This window comes from Betta splendens, chromosome 16 (assembly GCF_900634795.4).
Source record: "Betta splendens chromosome 16, fBetSpl5.4, whole genome shotgun sequence".
Classification (NCBI taxonomy): domain Eukaryota; kingdom Metazoa; phylum Chordata; class Actinopteri; order Anabantiformes; family Osphronemidae; genus Betta; species Betta splendens.
This window is the reverse complement of record NC_040896.2, coordinates 2,712,830-2,736,526: the sequence shown is the minus strand read 5'-3', so window position 1 is coordinate 2,736,526 and position 23,697 is coordinate 2,712,830. Positions and strand designations below refer to the sequence as shown.

The 23,697-nt window shown below is 44.2% G+C and overlaps 1 protein-coding gene across 7 annotated transcripts in view; it reads left to right on the top strand.

Annotated features, from left to right (window-relative positions):
• Window positions 1-23,697, top strand: part of LOC114843239 (phosphatidylinositol-3-phosphatase SAC1-B) — an 89,912-nt gene that overhangs the window by 30,900 nt on the left and 35,315 nt on the right. For 4 of the 7 annotated variants that reach the window (XR_008692756.1, XR_008692757.1, XR_008692759.1 and 1 more), the window contains 11 exons: window positions 5,241-5,326; window positions 5,424-5,510; window positions 5,599-5,667; window positions 5,842-5,921; window positions 6,072-6,170; window positions 6,251-6,389; window positions 7,363-7,432; window positions 15,521-15,593; window positions 15,685-15,778; window positions 18,911-19,003; window positions 19,098-19,155. Coding sequence is in view for 2 of the 7 variants with exons in the window: in XM_029129597.3 (XP_028985430.1) it covers window positions 5,241-5,326; window positions 5,424-5,510; window positions 5,599-5,667; window positions 5,842-5,921; window positions 6,072-6,170; window positions 6,251-6,389; window positions 7,363-7,432; window positions 15,521-15,593; window positions 15,685-15,778; window positions 18,911-19,003; window positions 19,098-19,155; window positions 19,261-19,397 (1,085 nt within the window). In the remaining 5 variants the exon portion in view is untranslated. Of the gene's footprint in view, window positions 1-5,240; window positions 5,327-5,423; window positions 5,511-5,598; window positions 5,668-5,841; window positions 5,922-6,071; window positions 6,171-6,250; window positions 6,390-7,362; window positions 7,433-7,617; window positions 7,900-15,520; window positions 15,594-15,684; window positions 15,779-18,910; window positions 19,004-19,097; window positions 19,156-19,260; window positions 22,951-23,697 lie in introns of those variants that run through there. The other 3 variants (XM_029129597.3, XR_008692758.1, XM_055503018.1) reach the window with 3 other exon arrangements.

Genomic DNA, 23,697 nt, shown 5'->3' with positions numbered 1-23,697 from the left:
AGTGTGGTAGAAGAGATGTTATTCACCTTAAGGTTAAGTGGTAGCACTATGGATTTGGTCCAGTTAATAGAGTATTCTGAAAGTCCTGAGAATTCATCTATGAGGCTGATAGTTGTAGGAAGAGATGCCTGTGCCTCCAGGAGAAACAGTAACACATCGTCAGCATATAAACGTATTTTATGACTTTCTGATTTGGTCGATATTCCAGTAATTCCTTCATGCTGTCTTATTGCTGCGGCTAAAGGTTCAATAAATATTGCAAATAGTGATGGGGAAAGTGGGCAGCCCTGTCTTGTCCCTCTATGCAGATTAAACCTTGGTGAGATCTGGTTGTTTGTTTTGACTGCGGCATTTGCTGAGCTGTATAATATTTGGATCCAGTCTATGAATGATTTCCCAATGCGGAATTTGTGCAGAGTGGCTAAAAGAAACTTCCAGTTTACTCTATCGAAAGCTTTTTCTGCATCTAAGGAGACGATGGCTGACTCTAGTTTATGGGTGGTGACATAATTAAGTTGATTAATCTGTTCATATTGTTTGTTGACTGTCTACCTTTAATGAAGCCTGTTTGAGAGTGAATTATATAAGGAGTGATTTTTTCTAATCTTCTAGCAAGTGCTTTACACACTATTTTTAGATCTACATTTATTAGTGAAATTGGTCTATAACTTGATGGGAGTGTAGGGTCTTTTCCTGGTTTTTGGAGCAGGCTTATGAAGTCAGTATTCATATTTGTGGGTAATGAATGCTGTTGTTTAATTTCAGCTACCATTTTGTAAAAGCTGGGTGCCAGCATGGACCAGAGCTCTTTATAAAATTCAGTTGGGAATCCATCTGGTCCTGGAGCTTTTTTATTGGGCATCTCCTGCAGAGCTTTGTGTAGTTCTGCCAAAGATAACAATGAGTCTAGAGTTGTGGATTGTTCTTCCTTTAGCTTTGGCAGTTCTAGTTTATTCAGAATCTCTTCTATGGTTGAGGTGGATGGATCTATTTGGGACGTATATAACTCTTGGTAAAAGTTTTTAAAGGTATCATTTATTTCATGGGGATCATGAGTAATATTCCCTTTCTTATTAGTTATTGAATGGATGATTTGTTTCTCTTTATTATTTTTTAATTGTTTAGCTAAAGATTTACCACATTTGTTAGCATGGTCAAAGTTCTCCCAGCGTAATTGATCTGTCTGGAAATTTGCAATCAATTATATTATTTAATTTCAGCTTTAGAATCCTTAGGTCTTCTAGGATTCTATCATTGGTTGGAGAGGCAGCATATTTAATCTGTAGAGATTTTATTTTTTGCTCTAATTCTAATTCAAGTAGCATGTCCTTTTTTTCTTGTGCGATGAATATGAAATAATTCTACCACGCATAACTGCCTTCGCAGTCTCCCAAAGAACACAGGGTGAGATTTCCGGTGTATCGTTGATTTCTATAAAGGTTGCCCATTCTCTCCTGACATAACTGATGAAGTCTTGATCATTGAGTAATGATGTATTAAACCTCCAATGCCTGGTTGATGGTTCGACTGTCTTAATCAACGAAATGGACATTGGTGCATGATCACTGATTGTGATAGAGTGAATATTGGTGTCAGAGACATCTTGTAAGACTGAGTTATTTACTAAAATATAATCTATACGGGAGTGAGAGTGGTGAACTGGTGAGAAAAAGGTATATTCCCTGGATGTAGGATGAAGAGAACGCCATGTGTCACAGAGACTGGGTCATCCATGTACTGTTTTAAGGTCTGTACTGATTGCAAGTTCCTGTTGCTCACAGCTTTGCTTAGCCTGTCCAACTCTGGGTTAAATACCAAATTGAAGTCCCCTCCTACTATAAGTTTGGAACCAGAGTGAGCAGACAGTGATGTGAAGAAGCTGTGAAATAAAGAGGGGTCGTCAACATTAGGACCATACACATTAGCTATGCAATATTCAATGTTTCCTATCAAGATTTTAATAAATATATATATATATCTCCCTTCTGGATCGACAATGGTATCGTTATGAGTAAAGTTAATCTTTTTATTTATCAGGATGGCGACTTGTATTGTAACCGGCTAAGTAAGCATGTGGGAACTCTGTTGATGCCAGAGTGTAATCTATAGTTTTGGGAATTTGAGTTTCCTGTAGTAAAGAAATGTCTGCTTCTACGGTTTTCAAATGACTAAATATTTTAAATCGTTTCTCCTTCTTATTGATTCCACGTACATTTCAAGTGACAATCTTCAGTGGTGTCATATCTTACCTGACTGCTGTGGATCACTAGTCTTGTGTGTATGTAGTGTGACAGACTTTAGGTGTGTGGCTAACCTTAAGTACCTGTGTATTCTGAGTTGTGTGTTGTCTATGTATGTGCACGTGTTTCCCCTGTGCAGTAGATGTTTGTGTGTGGCTGCTGGAGGGCTACATAGCTGGCTGACTATGTGGGAGAAGAATAGAGAAAAGAAGGATGTACACAGTGTGGAGTGAAAGTAGGTGAAGGAAAAAGAGTAAAGGAAAAGAAAATTAAAGTGAAAGGAAAGTGAGTGATTAAGCATGATGAGCACTTTGCAAAGTGAGTGAGTGAGTGACATTAGAATGACAATAAACATTTACATAAAACATCTGCGAGGGAACGAGTTTGAATACTGGATGTAAAGTTATAACACTTAGTTGCATTTCATCTATTATTTTTTAACACACCTTTTATATTAAACCATTTTTTTACATACCACCTGCTAGTAGAGCCACTTGCTTCCCTAGTAGAGCCACTAATCGGCTAGTAGAGTTGCTTCCCGGTCCCGGTAGAGCTCTCCGTTGACGTACAGTTTGTCGACGCTGATGATAGCCCTGCAGCCTTCTGCCATGAACCTCTTACGGATGGGGAACAGTCGGCGGCGGCGGTCGAGGATCTCCTTGGGGAACTGGTCGTTGACGCTGTAGTCGGTTCCCTTCAGCTGTCTGCCTCGGCTCTTAACCAGTTCCTTCTGCTTAAAGTCATGAAACTTGGCAACGATGGGTCGAGGGCGCTGGCCATCCGGTCGTCTTCCCCCGAGTCGGTGGGAACGGTGAAACGCCATCTTGTCGACAACTTCCACTGGAATCTTCATCTGTTGTTTAAGGAAGTTTTTAATGGTGGTTTCCACGTTTTCTTCCACCTGTTCTGGAATCCCCAAGAACACCAGGTTGTCCCTCACGCTGCGGGCCTGCAGATCAATGATGCCTTCTTTTATTTTTTTATTTTCGGCTGCTAGCTGAGCCACATCCTCCATCAGGGACTGCACCGTTCCCTTCAGGGCCTCGTTCTCGGTGGCGAGAGAAACCACCTGCTGCTGGCTAAATTCCAGGGAGTCGCGGAGGGCCATAAACTCTTTGTGGAGGAGTTCCACTAGTGCCAGACGCACGTCGAAGCTTGATATTTTTTTCTCTATGGACTCTAGGATGTCCGTGATGTTTTTGTCCGCCGAGCTAGCTTCAGGTGACTCAGGTGAGTCAGACGGACGGAATCTCTTGTGTGGTCAAGACCCTTCAAGCTACCGCCTACAACATATTGATGGACAAACAAACAATGAACCACATGAAATACCGGCTCAGACATCGCCCGATCTAACAAGGTCTGCGTCAGGTGTTGGGGAACCAGAGCCCCTTGACGAGAAGTGGGCTACTGGAACAAGAAAGAAATGGCTAAGATGTGAGAACAAGGCTCTGTTGGAATGCTACTACTTAAGTAACCCTACTCAGAGGGGTTACATGCAAAGAATGTGCGGTTGGGTATGAAGCCCCAATGAGCACAGATACGCTGAGCGAGGCAACGACTGACCTGAAAGATAGGATCATTGAATGGGCAACCCCGAAGCCAACTACAATGGCTAAGTGAAGTACCATCAGAAAGTCTCATGGAAGATGTGAATGCAGCATTGAGAGTGATCCCTACCACAACAATCACAGAAACCAATGAGCTGATATACGCTTCAGCATCAGTGATCCTAGAGGTGCTTGGCTATAAGAGCAACCATGGGAGCCATGACAAACAATATCCACCATGGAAACGAAGGTTGGAGGCAGAAATCAAGGCAGCTCGGAGGGAAGTGAGCCAAATGACAGAGGCCCAGAAGGGTGCAATGAAAAGAGGTACAGCCAGATGCCTATACCTGAAGCACTCAAAACTGCCAAGCAGCTGCCAACCAGCCGCCTAAAAGAGATACACCAGAGACAACGAAGCCAGACGAATAAACGTGGACAAAGAACAGAGGAAAGCCGTAGTGGTGGATGTGGCAATACCAAGCGATGGCAACATCAGGAAAAAGGAACATGAGAAACTAGAGAAATACCAAGGGCTCAGAGAAGAACTGGAGAAGGCTTGGAAGGTGAAGGGCACAGTGGTGCCTGTGGTGATCGGAGCACTGGGAGCAGTAACCCCCAAACTGGAGGAGTGGCTACAACAGATCCTTGGAAAAACATCCGACATCTCAGTCCAGAAAAGTGCAGTCCTAGGAACAACAAGGACACGGCGGCAGAACCCTCAAGCTCCCTGGCCTCTGGTAGAGGACCCGAGCTTGGAAAGTGGATGAGACCACCTGCGGAGGGTGAGAATAGAGTGGTATATATACATATAGACGTTCTTCTTCAATTGAACGTAACTTTGAATTAGAAGTTTCCAAGGGTATGAATACTCAACTTTATGTAGGAATCATGAATTCATAGCTCACGCATTCAAATACACCTAGAGTATCATAGCAAATAGCAAGTTCCTCCGCCATTTGTCGCTTGTAGCAGCGGGAATCCTGGACGTCTCAGCGGGAGAGTCAGGTATGGTTCCCCAGCCTGGAGCCTGGTTTAGGCACTCAAATCTGAAATCTCTTTGTTTCAACTCACTACAATCAGGATGAAGGTGTTACATGCAGGCCGCAGTCCTTTGTTTGAGCATGTTGGACGTAAATAATGATTCTATTAATAACAGTTTATGCACATGAGGTCCCCCAACATGACTAATAAGTTCATGACTGTTTTTTAATCTGACATGTTTTCCCGCTGTTTCTGTAGCTGATTTGATTTCATCGCTGCAAGGAAAGATGCCTTTAGTCCTTTAAAGAGCCAGGCAAGCTCCCTTTAGACCCAGTTAGCTCGTGTTTGAGTGATTAACCAACATTTAGTGCATCTTTGTAGTTTAGTCTGATTTTTAAAGCCTGTGTTCAACAAACATATGCAGGACAAAAAAATCTGGAATTAAACTGTTGAAACATGTTTTGGTCTGCAGGTATAGATTCTGAGGGCCATGCTGCCAACTATGTGGAAACAGAGCAGATAGTGCAGTACAATGGTGCCAAGGCATCATTTGTTCAGGTGAGCTTCAGTGGTGATGATACAGAAGGAAGAATTGAATGATGAGCATCAAAGAGCAGAATTTTATTGTTTACTGTTTATGCATTTACTTTCATAGACGAGAGGTTCTATCCCCTTCTACTGGTCCCAAAGACCTAACCTTAAGTATAAGCCTAAACCTCAAATCAGCAAAACAGTTAACCACGTAAGTATTCTTTACATCTCACACACCACAGATGTGTGCTTCAAACTTCTTAGTGTAATTTTGCTTGCCTCTTTGTTTTTCTCTTTAGTTGGATGGGTTCCAGAAACACTTTGACTCACAGATTATTCTCTATGGAAGACAAGTGATTTTAAATTTGGTAAAAATACAAAGGTCTAATCTGTTTATCTTATAAGTGGTATTGGAGTACCCTCATTTAATGAAACTAAAGTGCTAGCAGAACATTTACTAAAGCTTTATTCCATGATTACAACAAGCAGTCATATCAAATAAAGAAAGCAACATTAAAACCTGCTGTTGTTTTGTCAAGCAGATCAATCAGAAGGGCTCAGAGATGCCACTAGAGCTGATATTTGACAAGATGGTGACCAGCGCGAGAAATAGCATGATAAAGTAAGACTGCCACCATTTTCACTTGGTCAGAAAATAGGCTTGGGGTACAGAAGGTTAATACTCCACCCTATGTGACTGGGTTTATTTAGTTTCTCATATTTAGTCTGTTTGACTGAGGTCACTGTATTTTTAATAATTTATATTGTGCAGGTACATAGCTTTTGACTTCCATAAGGAGTGCAGCCACATGAGGTGGCACCGCCTCCAGATGCTATTGGACATGGTAGCTGAAATGCAGAGTGAATTTGGGTTAGTGTGTGCCAGTATACTGTACAGTACGGCCAGCTAGATATGTACACTTACTAGGAAGTATGTGTATGTGGACTCAGATATTTCCTCGTGGATGCTGATGGGAAGGTGGTGCTGAACCAAGAGGGGATATTTCGAAGCAACTGCATGGATTGTCTGGACCGTACAAATGTCATCCAGAGTCTGTTGGCCAGCCGCTCACTGCAGTCACAGCTACAGGTAGACCCATGTAAACACGGGAGTTGGAAACTTTTAAACAACTGCTGAGTGGCAGAGAACAGCAGTGCCTAACAGCATTCAGTTCCAGATCCTAAAACTTTTATATAGCCCTAACACATTGCAGAAATTCATGGAATTCAAAAATGCAGTGCAATGTATTACATACAGTAACAACTGGCTTAGACTAAGGCAAAACCTTATTAAGAAAAAGGGATTGAATGAAAGGCTACCGCTGGGTGCAGTTCATATGCTTGTATAGCAGATCAACTAACAAAATTGCTTTAAGCTTAACGAACAAACTACAGTGAGTCCCTTACTGGCAATATTTAAAAAACACTGGGCCTGCTTAGTTTAGAGACGAAGGGAAGGCCTACATACACAAACTAAACAGACATATTGATTAACCTAGACCAGGGGTTGGCAACGCAAAACCCCCAAAGAGCCCTTTGAATCCCTTGCCCACAAAAAACAACGGGGGGTACGTTACACGGAACCACTGTATGTAACACCAACGTGATTGTAGTGACAGGTTAATTTAGCTGTCTCTTCAGAAAAAAAATCAGATTACGCAAAGACTGTAAAGACAGTTCAGATCACATAAAGATGAAAAAATATTGTCAAGGCATTGACAAGGACAAGTAACTCACTTTTCTCTGCTTCAAACAGCTGCCGTAAGAGCAACCAGTGCACATTCGTAAGTTGGTCATCAGTCAATCTGGAAAGGCGTTCATGTTTAACACCGGCAGGAGCATGACGGCAGCAGCTACTTTTGAGAGACAACATTTTTTTATTTTAAACTTGCAATTTATTTTTCAAAGTCACATGGAGCTGCAGTGAAAGGATGAAAGAGACGCATGCGGCTCCGGAGCCATGGGTTGCCGACCCCTGACCTAGACACAGAAGATGAACATGTTTTCATCTTGGCACAAATCTGATGTAATCTCACCACTAAAACCTGCGTTTACGCCTGCAGAGAATGCGAGTTCTGCACATGGGCCAGCATATCCAAGAGCAAGCTGACTTCGAAAAGATGTTCAAGAATGGTAGGCTCCTTAACACACAACACTGTATGTCCTTGCCATAAACACCAGTCACGCTTTTTCATACTGCTTGTGTGCCTGTACGACTACACTCGCTGTTTCAGGAGTAATAATAATAATTGAACTTTATTGATCCCACATTGGGGAAATTACTCTCTGCATGTTAACCCATCCACTGAGGGGAGCAGTGGGCAACCACAGTGCAGCACCCGGGGGGGTGAACTTGGGACCTTCTGCTCCCCAGGCCAACGCTCTAGCAACTTATCTACAAAGCCGCCAAAAGGAGAGAAAGCTGCATATGGATGAATTTCAAGCATATTGAAGACTGCAAACCTGAGTGCAAACTCTGTAAAATGAAAATATGTGCCAACCTCTACTGAAGGCTATTATAAAAACTGTTTATTTAGCCAAACCCAAATATGTGTGATGTTGCTGTGTTGGTGGACAGTTTGAGTTTTTACTTTGGGGTATTTGTGCGGGAGGGGAGGGGGGTGGTGTTGGGGGGGGGGGGGGGGGGTGGGGGGGGGGGGTTGGTGGTGCAACCAGCTGCTGAAACCAAGCAAATCAGTTAAGCAAACAATCGGTGCAAAATAAATAAGCAGGCAAGTACCTTGGGCTGACACATTCATAACTAAACAACTGCTGTACTGTAGTTTACCTTTGAGATTAATACTAATACCAATAATGGTGTTAAGGTATGTGTACACACTCATACAAACATATACATATATCATATACATACACCTATGCATTAATATACAGAATCTCATAATACTTAATAATAGACATGACATACATCATCACAACTTCCATATTCACACATTGATTTTGGTAGTGATAAGTATCAGTAATACTTAAAGTTGGGTTTAGAAAGCCTGTTTATCAGCTCAGGTGTTGAGTGTCCCACTACAACGTTAGTAAAGCTGTAGCTCAACATTGTTCACCCAAAGGGTGAGGCAGACATGACATGAGTGTGAGACATGCATGAACAATGCCACTTGTGAAAGCCAGGGTGATGGGAGGAGCTCGGCCACTACACCTAGCCAACAAGCAGAGGAAAGAATCCTAGCAGCCAGGTAGCCCACACACCTTCAGTTCCAGGAGGGCAGGTGTTGCGACCCAAGCCGCCCACACAGAGCCCCCCAGGCAGAGCTGCAGCAGCCACAGAGACAGCACCCGAGGTCAGAGTGGACCACCGTGGGTCAAAGCTTTCCGCCCCATGAGAACCAGGGGCAAACACTCCCCCCACTGGGATGGTCGGCCTGAGAGAGCCTGGATGACCCACAGCCCTAGGGAGACCGCCAGGAGATGTGCCCAGAGTGGCGCTCACCCCCAGTCCTCCAAAGTGAAGGCTCTGTCCACTGCCCCCCCCCTTTCCTCGGAGGCAGCCCCCAAAGTCCTGGATGAGTGTGTATGACTAATTAAAACTGCAGAGCATCCCACTTTCTGGACCCACTTTCTGGTAGCCCCGGTCTCTCCATCAGTAGGAAACCCCTCGCAGACCTAAGTGGATAAATGTGGAGAGATGTAGTTGGGAAGCAAAACACCGGGGTCCGCAGAGCCAGATTCCAGACTCCACTGCCCCCCACAACCCCCAGCCAGGAAGAGATAGACAAGACACGCTGCTGCCCCAGGCACCACAGGCAGCGCAGCCAGGACCACCCTCACTCCTCTGTCACACTTACACATTCTCTCGCTCAAGTATGCTCATGCTCGCCCTATGTAGTGCTCCACTCAAACCCAGGCAGCGCCCCGCCCGAGCACAGGTGAACATGACCAGAAAGCATGTAGGAATCTATCTGCTGTGTTATCTGTACAATGAGGGCAAATATTTGAGTTTGTGAGACCCATTTGGAACATCCTGTATAATGTGTTCTATGAAGAATTTTATATTGTATTAGTTGTAAATTTGTATTTTTTGTCATTCTGAATAAATTAGGACATATATTATTCCAGAACGTGTAATTAGTGGTGATGCCCAAATCAGCTTCCCATTTTGAGATCGAAAAGCTCACTGTCTGATCAACATTGGAAATTAAAATATAGATCTTTGATACAGTCCTTTTACCTGATATATCAATAAATCGTTCTATTGCTGGCGGTGGTTGCATCTGGATAGAGTATATATAAAAAAACCTCCCTTCTCACCCCACGCGGGTGGTCTCATCCACTTTCCAAGCTCGGGTCCTCTACCAGAGGCCAGGAAGCTTGAGGGTTCTGCGCAGTAGAAGTAGCAAGTATCCTTGCTGTTCCTAGGACTGCACTTTTCTGGACTGAGATGTCGGATGTTATTCCAGGGATCTGTTGTAGCCATTCCTCCAATTTGGGGGTCACTGCCCCCAGTGCTCCAATCACCACAGGCACCACTGTGGCCATCACATTCCAAGCCTTCTCCAGTTCTTCTCTGAGCCCTTGGTATTTCTCTAGTTTCTCATGTTCCTTTTTCCTGATGTTGCCATCGCTTGGTATTGCCACATCCACCACTACGGCTTTCCTCTGCTCTTTGTCCACCACCACAATGTCTGGTTGGTTCTCCATTACCATTCTGTCTGTCTATATCTGGAAGTCCCACAGGATCTTGGCTCGCTCGTTCTCTACCACCTTGGGAGGTGTTTCCCACTTTGACCTTGGGGTTTCCAGTCCATACTCTGCGCAGATGTTCCTGTATACTATGCCAGCCACTTGGTTATGGCGTTCCATGTATGCTTTCCCTGCCACATCTTACACCCTGCAGTTATGTGCTGGACCGTCTCAGGGGCCTCTTTGCACAGTCTACACCTTGGCTCTTGTCTGATGTGGTAGATCTGGGCCTCTATGTCTCTGGTGCTCAGGGCCTGCTCCTGTGCAGCCAGGATGAGTGCCTCTGTGCTGTCCTTCAGCCCAGCCCTTTCAAGCCATTGGTAGGATTTGTTGAGATGAGCCACTTCAGTTATGTTCCGGTGGTACATCCCATGTAAGGGCTTGTCCTCCCATGATGGTCCCTCTTCCAGCATCTCATCCTCTGTTCTCCACTGCCTGAGACATTCACTCAGCACGTCATTTGTCGGGGCCTTATCCTTGATGTACTTATGGATCTTGGAGGCAAAAATCAAGGCAGCTCGGAGGGAAGTGAGTCAAATGGCAGAGGCCCAGAGAGGTGCAATGAAAAGACCAATGCCCAAGAGGTACAGCCAGATGCCCATACCTGAAGCACTCGAAACTGCCAAGCAAAGGCTACAAGCCTTGGCCAGCCGCCTAAAGAGATACACCAGAGACAACGAAGCCAGACGAATAAACCGGCTGTTTGCAACACAACCTGCGAAAGTGTACTCTCAATGGCAGGGTAATAACAGCAGAGCAGACCCACCAAGGCTGGAAACTGAACAGTACATGGCATGGGACCCACCCTGAATGGCTAACCGAAGGGCGAACGATCCTGATAATGAAGGATCCCTCAAAGGGTACAGTCCCATCCAACTACCGGCCAATAACCTGTCTCTCCACAACATGGAAGCTCATGTCAGGCATCATCGCAGCTAAGATAAGTGGGCACATGAGTCAATACATGAGCGAAGCACAGAAGGGCATTGGTAAGGATACCAGAGGAAACACCAACTCCTGATTGACAGAACAGTAGCCCAAGACTGCAGAGTGCGACACACCAACCTGTGCACAGCCTGGATCGACTACAAGAAAGCCTATGACTCAATGCCACACACATGGATCACTGAATGCTTGGAGCTGTACAACATCAACAGAACTCTAAGGGCCTTCATTGCAAACTCGATGAGGTTGTGGAGAACCACCCTTGAAGCCAATGGGAAGCCACTTGCCCAAGTATCCATCAAATGTGGCATATACCAAGGAGATGCACTGTCCCCACTGCTGTTCTGCATAGGTCTGAACCCTCTCAGCCAAATAAAAAACAAGACTGGCTATGGATACCGACTCCGGAACGGGGCCACCATAAGTCACCTCCTCTACATGGATGACATCAAGCTGTACGCCAAGAGTGAGCGAGACATCGACTCGCTGATCCACACCACCAGGATCTACAGCTCGGACATCGGGATGTCATTCTGGCTCGAGAAATGTGGGAGGATGGTGACAAAGAGAGGCAAGGTAATCCACACAGAAGGGGTCTCACTCCCAGAAGGAACGATAGCAGACATTGAGGACAATTACAAGTACCTTGGAATACCACAGGTAAACGGCAACCTTGAACAGGCAACAAGGAATGCGGCAACAGCCAAATACCTCCAACGAGTAAGGCAAGTCCTAAGAAGCCAGCTCAATGGCAAGAACAAATCCCAGGCAATAAACAGCTACGTCCTGCCAGTGATCAGATACCCTGCGGGAATAATAAGGTGGCCAAAAGAAGAGATACAGACCACAGATGTTAAGACACGAAAGCTCCTCACCATGCATGGAGGGTTCCACCCCAAATCCAGCACCCTGAGACTGTACGCTGGCCGCAAGGAAGGAGGCCGAGGACTAGTGAGCGTGAGAGCCACTATCCAGGATGAAACATCCAAGATCCATAAGTACATCAAGGATAAGGCCCCGACAGATGACGTGCTGAGTGAATGTCTCAGGCAGTGGAGAACAGAGGATGAGATGCTGGAAGAGGGACCATCATGGGAGGACAAGCCCTTACGAGGGATGTACCATCGGAACATAACTGAAGTGGCTGATCTCAACAAATCCTACCAATGGCTTGAAAGGGCTGGGCTGAAGGACAGCACAGAGGCACTCATCCTGGCTGCACAGGAGCAGGCCCTGAGCACCAGAGACATAGAGGCCCAGATCTACCACATCAGACAAGACCCAAGGTGTAGACTGTGCAAAGAGGCCCCTGAGACGATCCAGCACATAACTGCAGGGTGTAAGATGCTGGCAGGAAAAGCATACATGGAACGCCACAACCAAGTGGCTGGCATAGTATACAGGAACATCTGCGTGGAGTATGGACTGGAAACCCCAAGGTCAAAGTGGGAAACACCTCCCAAGGTGGTAGAGAACGAGCGAGTCAAGATCCTGTGGGACTTCCAGATCCAGACTGACAGAATGGTAATGGCGAACCAACCAGACATTGTGGTGGTGGACAAAGGACAGAAGAAAGCCGTAGTGGTGGATGTGGCAATACCAAGCGATGGCAACATCAGGAAAAAGGAACATGAGAAACTAGAAAAATACCAAAGGCTCAGAGAAGAACTGGAGAAGGCTTGGAAGGTGAAGGCCACAGTGGTGCCTGTGGTGATCGGAGCACTGGGGGCTGTGACCCCCAAACTGGAGGAGTGGCTACAACAGATCCCTGGAAAAACATCCGAAATCTCAGTCCAGAAAAGTGCAGTCCTAGGAACAGCAAGGATACTGCGCAGAACCCTCAAGCTCCCTGGCCCAGTGGATGAGACCACCCGGGTAAGAATAGTGTGTGTATATATATGTATATATATATGTGTGTGTGTGTGTGTGTGTGTGTGTGTGTGTGTGTGTGTGTGTGTGTGTGTGTGTGATATATAAGCAATAATAATATATTAGCACTAAATTTGCTGACCATTTTTATCCAGGAAACCAGTCCAGTAAACTTCTTCAGTCTGAGGACAGTTACACACACTTCACACTTGTAAAGAACTGGCTCGTTAGGTGGACAAAAGAATTCACTGTTGAGTTCACTTTTGCTGTGTAGGCAAAAGAGCCCTACAAGGGGCGAGCATGGGCATACTTGAGCGAGAGAATTGGTAAGTGTGACAGAAGGGTGAGGATAGTTCTGGCTACTGCGGTCCCTGGGTCTCATCCCTCCTGGATGGGGGTCATGAAGGCGGTGGGATGGGAAGTAGAGCTAGTCAGGATCCTGGCTCTTCAGACCCCGGTGGCCAGTGGAAGGAACCTTTACTTTGATGGCTCTCTCTGCTGGACCCCTTGGGGAACTGGTGATATCCCAAAGTTCCTGATACCTAGCCACATACACATACATTTAGAGCCGGGTGTGGGCTCTTTCACTGGGGCCTGGGGTGAGGCCAGTTGTGGTGGGCTCCCTACGGATCATGGGTCCTCGGGCTCCATTCTCTCAAGCCGGCCCTCTGACTGGGGGGAGTGTTTGCCCCTGGTTCTCATGGGGTGGACATTGTTGACCCACTGTGACCTTGGGTGCTGTCTCTGTGGCTGCTGCAGCTCTGCCTGGGGGGTTCTGTGTCGGTGGCTTGGGTCGCAACACCTGCCCTCCTGGAACTGAAGGTGTGTGGGCTCCCTGGCTGCTAGAGTACTCTCCTCCGCTGGGCGTAGTGGCCGAGCTCCTCACATCACCCTGGCTTTCACAAGTGGCAATGTTTATGCACCAAAGTCTGCCTTACCTTTTGGGTGAACAGTGTTAAGCTACAGCTTTACTAACCTTGTAGTGGGACACTCATCACCTGTGCTGATAAACAGGCTTTCTAAAGCCAACTGTAAGTATTACTGATACTTATCACTACTAATATCAATCATGTGTAAATGGAAATTGTGGTGTTGTATGTCATGTCTATTATTAAGTAGTATGAGATATGTATAACAATGCATATTTGCATGTATCTGATAAATGTATATGTTTGTATGAGTATGTGTACATACCTTAACACTATTATTGGTATTAGTATTAATCTCAAAGGTAAACCACAGAACAGCAATTGTTTAGCTATGAATGTGTTAGCCTAAGGTACATGGCTGCTCTCATGCCTAAAATACATGTTATTTTCATGATTAATATTTAGAAGGTCAGTTGCTCACTGATATACAGATGGAGCGGCAAATTTTCGCTGCCTCGCTCCTGCTGGATTTCACGCTGATCTTGTCATGACATTAGCATGACTTAGGTACCATTCCACAAAGCCCCCCTACACCAGTCATGACCCCCCACTGTGAGGTACTTAATGCGTCGCTGCCTTGTTAACGCCCCCTAAACCTTTTTTAAGAAATGTCCTGCAATTTCACAGTCATGCACTAGGTGGAGCAGTGATGTGTAATCCATGCCCACAGGTAGACTGTAAGTATATATATAAATATATATAAATAATAAGTACACAAACCTAATGAGTGTCTTAAATGTAAAGTTGTTAACTTAAATTTATTTATGTCTAAGTAAGTAGAAAATGACAGCAGTTTTGAATAAATTGCCCTTTAGTCAAACATTCAGTCAAGATCCACATATTTTATTTGTTCTAATTATACTATGTGTTACTGTATTGTAATGATTAGTAATAAAATTACTGGCAATTTGACACACACTACATCAAAGTGAATATGGCCAAACATATAGAATGAAAATTTAAGAATTTCATTAGGTACATTAGTAAAGTCCAATTCAACCTAATACAGCCAGTAACTGATAAACCTCCAAAAGGTAGTTTGGCAGCTGTGGCAGCGTGAGCTGCAGAAGCTTATCTATGATTAAAAAAAGTAAGTACAATATTCAATTCTGACATGAAGTCAACTTTTCAAGTTTTCTCAACTTTTTAGTTGACTGTTTAGACAGACTATTGTCTGTCTGTCTAGCAAACAGTGTAGAACTGACATTATCAGATTTATGTCCTGTTCTCAGAACTGTGCCTATACTTGGTATTTGACCTGTAGGTATACAGGTCAGATACTAAAGCTCCACTTATTGGTTTTACCCCAGAATTGCGTCTTTGGTGCTAAAATGGGGGTGGCCTCATTAACATTTTTAACACCTTCCCCAGACAGACCAAGGAGGGGGGCTGCTGACAGTCGGCTCATGAGGGTGTAATAAGTGTGTGATCAGCGTCAGAAAGGGCACTGACAGTCGACTGAAATCTTCGAAAAAGAACCACTCAAGCACTCTGTATATGCATGCGTATGTGTGTGTGTGTGTGTGTGTGTGTGTGTGTGTGTGTGTGTGTGTGTGTGTGTGTGTGTGTGTGTGTGTGTGTGTCTGGATCAGATGTCACTGAAGCATTAACTAAGTCACAGTGAATCACGAGCCTTGCATGGAGATTCACACTGAAGTCCTGCTGAAACCCTACAGAAACCAGTCAGCAAACATGAGCTGCTTCATCTGTAATTGAAATGTTGCTTTGTCAAAGTGCTCTTTGCTCTGTTTGGTCTCTTTTAATGCAGCCTGGGCAGACAATGCTGATGCCTGTGCCAAGCAGTATGCTGGCACTGGAGCCCTGAAGACTGACTTCACCAGGCCAGTTTCCACACAGAAACAAACATCCAGGTTAACACACAGTGACTTAGTGCTTTTCTTTCTAATGTTGAGCAAAATGTTGGTCTTTTAGAACAGGGAAGAGGACTCAATTGGGGCTACTGATGGACGGCTGGAACTCCATGGTCCGATATTACAAGAACAACTTCTGTGATGGTTTTAGACAGGTATGTTCCAACTTTTATAGGTGCAGGACTAAGTGGGGGTCTATAGATGTAATTTATGTGTTGTCTACTATACCACTGTCTTTCCTTATCCTTGCCTCATCCTGGTGCTCAATTACACTAGACCTATGATCTTGTATTGAATTATGTTATGTTTTGCTGATGCGCTGTGTTTGTGTGCGCATGTAAAATTCTCAACTCAGCCCTTCCTTGGAGCGGTCTTATTCATATAAGCTTGGGTCCTATACTAGGGGCCTAGGAGGTTGAGGGTCCTGCGCAGTATCTTAGCTGTTCCTGGGAGGCACTCTTCTGTACAGACTGTGTCTGTCTAGAAGAGTGCCTGTCCCTGGGTCACTCCTGAGCTGAAAGATTTTCTAAATGAGAAGAAGAGGGCCTTTCTCTCAGGGGACAGGGAGGAACTGTGTGAGTGCAGAGGGAACTAAAATATAAAATCAGGAGGTGCAAGAACAAATGCAGGAAGAAGCTGGAGCATCGCCTGGAGCAAAACAACGTCCATGATGTGTGGAGAAGACTGAAAAACTCAGGCCACGGTTAGGCTGGAAATGGTCGCCAGGCCACGGGTGACCAACCCTTGGCAAATGAGTTAAATCAGTTCTTCAACAGATTTGATTGTGCCCAGCCCCCAGTCTCCATCCACACGGCTTTCTTTTCACACCTCTACAGTCCATCACTGCTGAGGAGGAAGCTTGAGGTGGCAAGTGTGGACCAACATCTGACTGGTTGGACCATCAACTACCTCACAGACAGGCCACAGCCTGTGAGGCTGAAGGACTGTGTGTCTGACGTAGTAGTCTGCAGCAGTGGGGCACCTCAGGGGACGGAGCTCTCGTAACCCTGCACACATTACATAGAACTTCCACTACAACTCCCACCACTGTCACTTCCAGAGGTCTTCTGATGACACTGCTATTGTTGGATGTGTATCGGGGGGGACTGGTGTAAAAATAACCACCTAACCCTTAACACCAGCAAACAAAAAAGCTCATTCTGGACTTCATAAGGTCGACTTCACCACACACACCGGTGAACATCCAGGGCTCAGACATTGAGACTGTGGACTCATTTAAATACCTGGGTGTTCACCTCAATAATAAACTGGACTGGTTAAACAACACAGATGCTCTCTATAAGAAGGGCCAGAGTCACCTTCACCTGCTGAGGAGACTGAGATCCTTTGGTGTGTGCAGGCAGCTGCTAAGGACTTTTTATGACACTGTGGTGGCCTCAGTAGTCCTGTATGAAGTTGTGTGCTGGAGGGAGGGCAGTACAGGCAGAGACAGAAAGAGACTGAAAAAACTGGTTAAAAAAGCTGACTCTGTCCTGGCTGCACACTAGAGTCCATCAATGAGGTGGCAGACAGGAGGATGTTGGCTAAACTAACATCCATCATGGATAACCCTCCCACCCCCTGCACCACACTGTAGAGGCTCTGACCAGCTCCCTCAGCACCAGACTGTTACACACACAGTGCAAGAAGGAGCGCAGGTCATTTATTCCCACAGCCATAAGAATATAAAATACAGTACTGTTTTTTTCCTTGCACTATTATTACCATTATTTAGTTTGCACAACCTTTCTACTGCTGGTGTTTACTTTTTCTTTTTTGTTTGTTATGCTGCTGCTGTAAACACACAAATTTCCCCATTGTGGGATTAATAAAGTCGTATTCTATCCTATCGTAGCGACTATCCCTAATGATTGCATCACAATATTAGTATAGGGTACCGTGGTACAGATGTAACAAGGAAGTCCAATAAACTAGGCCATATTACTACAAAGTAGCCGACACCACCTAGACGGCCATTGAAGTGTAAAGGACTACTACTATTGTCATTAAATCACTGCTTCAGTTCATCGCATGGTATAATCAGTAATAAAGTGGTTTGTCCTTAAGCACAGTGTTTTTATTATGTGAAAGTCCAACACAAAATGGCATACAATTGTGGAGTAGAAAGAAAATTTTACGGGTTAAAATTTCTTTACAAATATAAAACTGAAGTGTTCATCCCCCTTTGTCTGAGTGCATCCAATTGCCTGCATGAGTTGCCTTGATGATTGCTGACTGATCAAACGTTGACCTAATGACTGAACAGAGTCCACCGGTGTGTAATTTAATCTCAGTACAAATACAGCTGTTCTGTGACAGCTTCTGGTTTGTTAATGGAATATTGTGGAGCAAAATCATGAAGTCCAAAAGAACACACCAAACAGGTATGGGTAAAGTTGTGAAAAAAAGCAGGCTTAGGCTATGAAGGGATTTCCCAAGCTTTGCACATCTTACTGACCACTGTTCAGTCCATCATCCACAAATGGAAAGAGTACGGCACAACTGCAAACCTACCAAGATATGGTCGTCCACCTAAACTAACAGGCCAAATGAGGAGAGCACTGATCAGAGATGCAGCCACGAGGCTCATGGTGACTCAGGATGAACTGCAGAAATATACAGGTCAGGTGAAGAAATCTGTCCATAGGACAGATTTCTTCAGTTGTGCACTGCACAAATCTGGGCTTTCTGGTGGCAAGTGGCAAAAAGAAAGCCATTGTTAAAAGAAAACCACAAGAAATCCCATCTGCAGTTTTTCGGAAGCCATGTGAGTGACCCAACAAACGTGTGGAAGAAAGCGTCTGGCCTAAATGCAAAGCGCTATACAGGGTAATCTTGAAGGAAAACCTACTGGGGTCTGCAAAACACTTGGGACTAGTGGTGGAGATTTACCTTCCAATAGGACAACGACCCTGACCATGAAGCCAAGGCTACGATGGAATGGTTAAAAATGAAACATGTTGAAATGGCCCAGTCAAACTCCAGAATCTGCAGCAAGATCTGAAAACTAACTTTCACAAACACTCTTCATCTAATCTGACTCAGCTTGAATTGTTTTGCAAGGAATAATTGGCAAAGATTTCAGTCTATAGATCTGCAAAGCTGGTAGAGACAACTCCTCCAAAAATTCCCAAGAGCAAACTTTTAAAGAGAGAATTTTCATGTCCTGCTCTTCTGTGAGGTAAAACTGACTGGAACTACTAAAGATATATTAGTTATAGCACCTTTAAATAACTTTAAATATCAACTTCAGAAATTCTGACAGTGTTTGTGTTTGGTAATTGCAGGACTCCATTGATTTTTTCCTGGGGAACTATGCTGTAGATGAGGCTGACTGGAGCTCACCACTGCAGGAGCCTAAAGACTGGAAGTTCCTAACGGTAAGAAAGGCTTGGAAAGATAAACTTATGGGTTGTTTTTTGTTTGGATCATATGATGAATCTAATGTTACTCTGGTCCTTTTGTCCTCTCTAGTTTCCCATCATCATGGTGGTAGCATTCTCTATGTGTATCATCTGTTTGCTAATGGCTGGTAAGTCATGTATAATTTTTGGATTTTATTTCGCACTTAATGGAATTACTCTCAAATTAGTTTAATTACACCACTAATTTAGTTTAACCTGCTTTATCCTGTAAGGTGAGACATGGACCGAAACTCTGGCCTATGTTCTGTTCTGGGGAGCAGCCAGTGTAGTGACCGGTGGCCTCATCCTCTTTAATGGACGAGACTTTGTAGATGCTCCCAAGTTGGTCCAAAGGGAGAAGCTGGACTGAATGTTTGTGGAAAGCAGCTAGGCCCTGGTGAAGTCGTTGCATTATGCTCCAGCTCTTCATTACTCTACCAACATTATCATCAGCAGGCATGGAGCCTCTACAAAAAAAGTTGAGGGAGGTTGTTGGTTTCAATACACTTCGATGATGAAAAGACAGGCTGAAAGTGCATGGCTTTGCTGCAAACCACACTGCTGTGATTGTCACACAGACTGCTCTGTTCAGCAGTTTTATTAGAACCTTTAAAGTATATTCTTTTTATTTAAGCGTAGTGCTGTCGGACCCATATTGCAATTCTCAGTATAATAAGTGTTGGGATCAAATGAATTACCTTATGTAAAATTAAAAAAAAGTAATAAAATTTCTCTGAAAATGGAAAACAATGGTACCCATAGAGAAAGCTGAATAAAGTTTGACTTTAGAAACCTGTTAAACTAAGTATTTGCATCAGGGGTAATTAGTTCATCTGCCTATAAAAGAAATGTATGAGGTGAAATCAGGGACACAGTTCAAAACACCTCAAAAGTTAAAAACATTTTTGAAACTTAAGAACGTTGTAATTGCCTTAGATGAGATGGTCACGAGGGAGTGGAGTGACGTTAGGCTATACTGTTCAGCTTTAAATAGTCATAATTAACCATTCAAAGGCAAAAACGGTGCAGTTAAAGCTATTAAATTGCATTGGTGCTTTTACTTTGAAAGGACTTAGGGGAAGAATGCGTGGGTAATTACTAAACTGTTCAATCTTTAAATAGTCATAATTAACCAGCCAATTATTTGGTTTGGTGCTTTCGTTTTAAAAGGAGGTTAAAGTGTGCTTAATTACTACACAATACAATAGTGTAGTTGACTAATCAGTAATAAGCATGGAATTGCTGTATAAGCTGAGCATGAGGAGTTTGACATGTCAGTTAAATCTGCAGCCAACGGAGACAAAACGTGGGAAAATAAGACTCACTCTGCTCTGTGAAAGCAGAGTTTCAACGCTGATAATTAGGCTTATTCCAGCAAAACCATAATAGTTATGACAGAAATAACTTCACTTTATGAATCCCAAGGCTTCAGTGAGCAACTGGTTTGAATTTTATGTTTGAGGACTAAAGATTGCGGTCACACTCACAATTTCAAAATGTGTCTCCCTCTGCGTTTTTCCTCAGACGTCTAGCGGAAATTATCATTAGAGTCTATAGGGGAAATTCAGGATCTTTCTGCGCTCTCTCTGAGGTCAATAGCCACTAAATTATAGATCTCACAGCTTAGCCAGACACATCATTTAAAGGAAGACAAGTATGACGTTGTTGAAAATTACATTGATAGAGTGAAAGCTGAACATTGGCATAAGCATATAAGCATATTAGTCATTAAGCATATAAGTCAATTTATCTAGGAAATACATATATTTATATTATTTGATATAAATTGCATAAACATGACTCAGATATTTTATCTTAACTTAAGCCATTGAGCTACAGGACATAATAGCTGAAAGACGACGTAGCTGAAGAGCTTCCTCCAGATGGAAACAAATGCTTATTAATTTTAACATATTTATTTTATTCAACAAAGACCTGAACATTGCATCAGTCTCAAATGTGTAAACCTAAGACAAATATGAATATTTTAATACAGAACCATGCATCAGTCATTGCAATGGTTACTCCTTCTCACTGGAACTCTGCGTTTTTGATGCAGATACAGGCTAAAGAATAGTTTATTATTAATACTCACTATTAATATTACAATACAAGTATAGCTAAATATACCTATAGAGGAAATATCAGGTATTTTAAAAAAGCTCAATGTGTACACCTGCTCTGATCAGTGTAGACACTGTGGACACTGAGCTGTAGAGAGTTTGAGCAGCAGAGTTTGACCTGTCAATCGAAGTGTTACTGAGCTCAATCTCTGATCGATTGCAGCCGTTGTCATGGAGACAGCTCTCCAAAGACAGAAAACTCCACAGATCAGCTCAATGAGCTGTAGTGAAGCTGATTTCCACCCCTGCTTAACAGGCTTGTTGCAGCAAAACCATATTGGAGTGGAGTGACGTTAAGGTTATACTGTTGTTATCACAAAAATAACTTCATTTTATAAATCCCAAGGCTTCAATGAGCAACTGGTATGAGTTTTATGTTTGAGGAGTGAAAATTGTGGCCACAGTCACGATTTAAAAATTCCAATCCTCCTTTATTTTCCACCGACGTTTTATGGGTAAATGCATTAGAGTCAATGGGAGGATTCTTGAACTCTCTGTGCTTTGAGGCACATACAGACTAAAGTATAGGTCTGAAGGCTTAACCAGACACATCATTAAAAAGAAGATAAGTATGACTACGAACAAGTGAAGAAATTATGTTCAGAGAGTGAAAACTGTGCCTGTAGTGACGAGTTAAAGAGAACATTTCTGTTTTAAAAAACATGCTCTCACACTTTAGCTGTGACATGACGCACTCATGCAATATACACCAATGGAAAAGCAAAGAGTTCCTCAAAAACCACCCTATGCTTAAACTGCTTTAACTCAGAAAGTATTAAAGATATTAAAAAGCTGAACATGTTGTGAGTCTCCTCCCAACCTCAGAGGGCGGCACTGAGTAACTGTTTCCTTCCGGAACATCATTAACTTGGGGACTATTTAAGTGGAGGAAGGAGACTCCTCCAGTTGTCAGTGTGTTATGGTGGACTCTCAGTTTGCATCTGGCTTCCTGTATGACGGTTGGTTTTGTGTTTAGTTTGGATCGTGAACAGCCCTGTTATTCCTATTTTGTCTACTCAGTGCAGCGACCTATTGTGTCCTAGTTTTGTTTGGTAGTGGCTTCTGTTTTGTATTATTCCTCTGCCTAGTTTGTTTGGTCCTGCTTCGCAGCACGCCTCAGTTTAGTTTATGCACCTTTTGCCTACTCTGTAGTGACCCTTGGTTTTGTGTAGTATAATAAATATATCGTTTTGTATTCTGCCATCCTCGCCTGTTACTGCTTTTGGGTTCTGCCCTGTCTGGTCTTGGTGTTTGTAACAGTACACACTGACCAAACATGGACCCAGCAGCAGGAGAGGAGGCCTGGCAGGTTCCGAGCCTTAGCAGTGCTCGTTTGTTACTTGACAGCCCACGCACTACAGCCCGTGCTGAGGCCTTGCGTACTCTGCGGGAGATCGGCAGTGAACCAGCGTCTTTAGAGATGATCCCGTCTTCCCAGGTTAGATTAGCCCCTCCCAACAGGTTTTACGGGGATGCCTCTCGTTGCCAGAGTTTCATTACCGCGTTACGGCTAAAATTTAGAGTAGAAGCGGGGCTGTTCCGATCTGAAGGGGAGAAGGTGGCGTACTGCATCTCGCTGCTAGGAGGAAAAGCGCTAGAGTGGGGTGCGGCGGAATACGGGAACAACTCAGCCTGTGTCGCCACTTTCGAGGGATTCGCAGAGGAACTCACTTCCCTGTTTAACCCTGTCGCGCATCGCCGAGTGGCGGCGGCCAAACTGTTCCACCTTTTTGAAGGACGTTCCTCATTAATGGATTACGTGGTACAGTTCCGCACGCTGGCGGAGAATCTTCTCACTGACTAAACCGGAGCGGGAGGCTATGGACCAGTACATCGCGGAGGCGCTTCGCACGGGGCTCATCCGTCCGTCATCATCACCCGCGGGAGCGGGGTTCTTTTTTGTAGGGAAGAAGGATGGCGGTCTCCGTCCCTGCATAGACTATAGGGGCCTTAATAAGATTACTGTACGTAATCGCTATCCACTTCCCCTCATTGCATCCGCTTTTGAACTTTTAGAGGGTGCTACTATTTTTACTAAGTTGGACTTACGTAACGCCTATCATCTTGTCCGTATAAGGGAGGGAGATGAGTGGAAGACGGCATTTAATACTCCCACGGGGCATTACGAGTATTTGGTCATGCCTTTTGGTTTGACAAACGCACCTGCGGTTTTTCAGGCCCTTGTAAATGATGTCCTGCGGGACATGGTCAACAGGTTTGTCTTTGTCTATTTAGATGATATTCTCATTTTTTCCAAAGACCCGCGACAACATGAGGTGCACGTGAGAGCAGTTTTGATGAGACTCTTGGAAAACCAGCTATTTGTGAAGGCTGAGAAATGTGAATTTCACACAGCTAAGACTTCGTTCCCAGGGTTTTGTTTGGAACCAGGGAAGCTGGCGATGGATCCAGGAAAAGTGGCGGCTGTGACAGATTGGCCGAAGCCGAGGGACCGGAAGCAGCTGCAGCGGTTTCTGGGGTTTGCCAATTTTTACAGGCGTTTTATAAGGAACTTCAGCAAGGTGGCAGCTCCTCTTCATGCCCTCA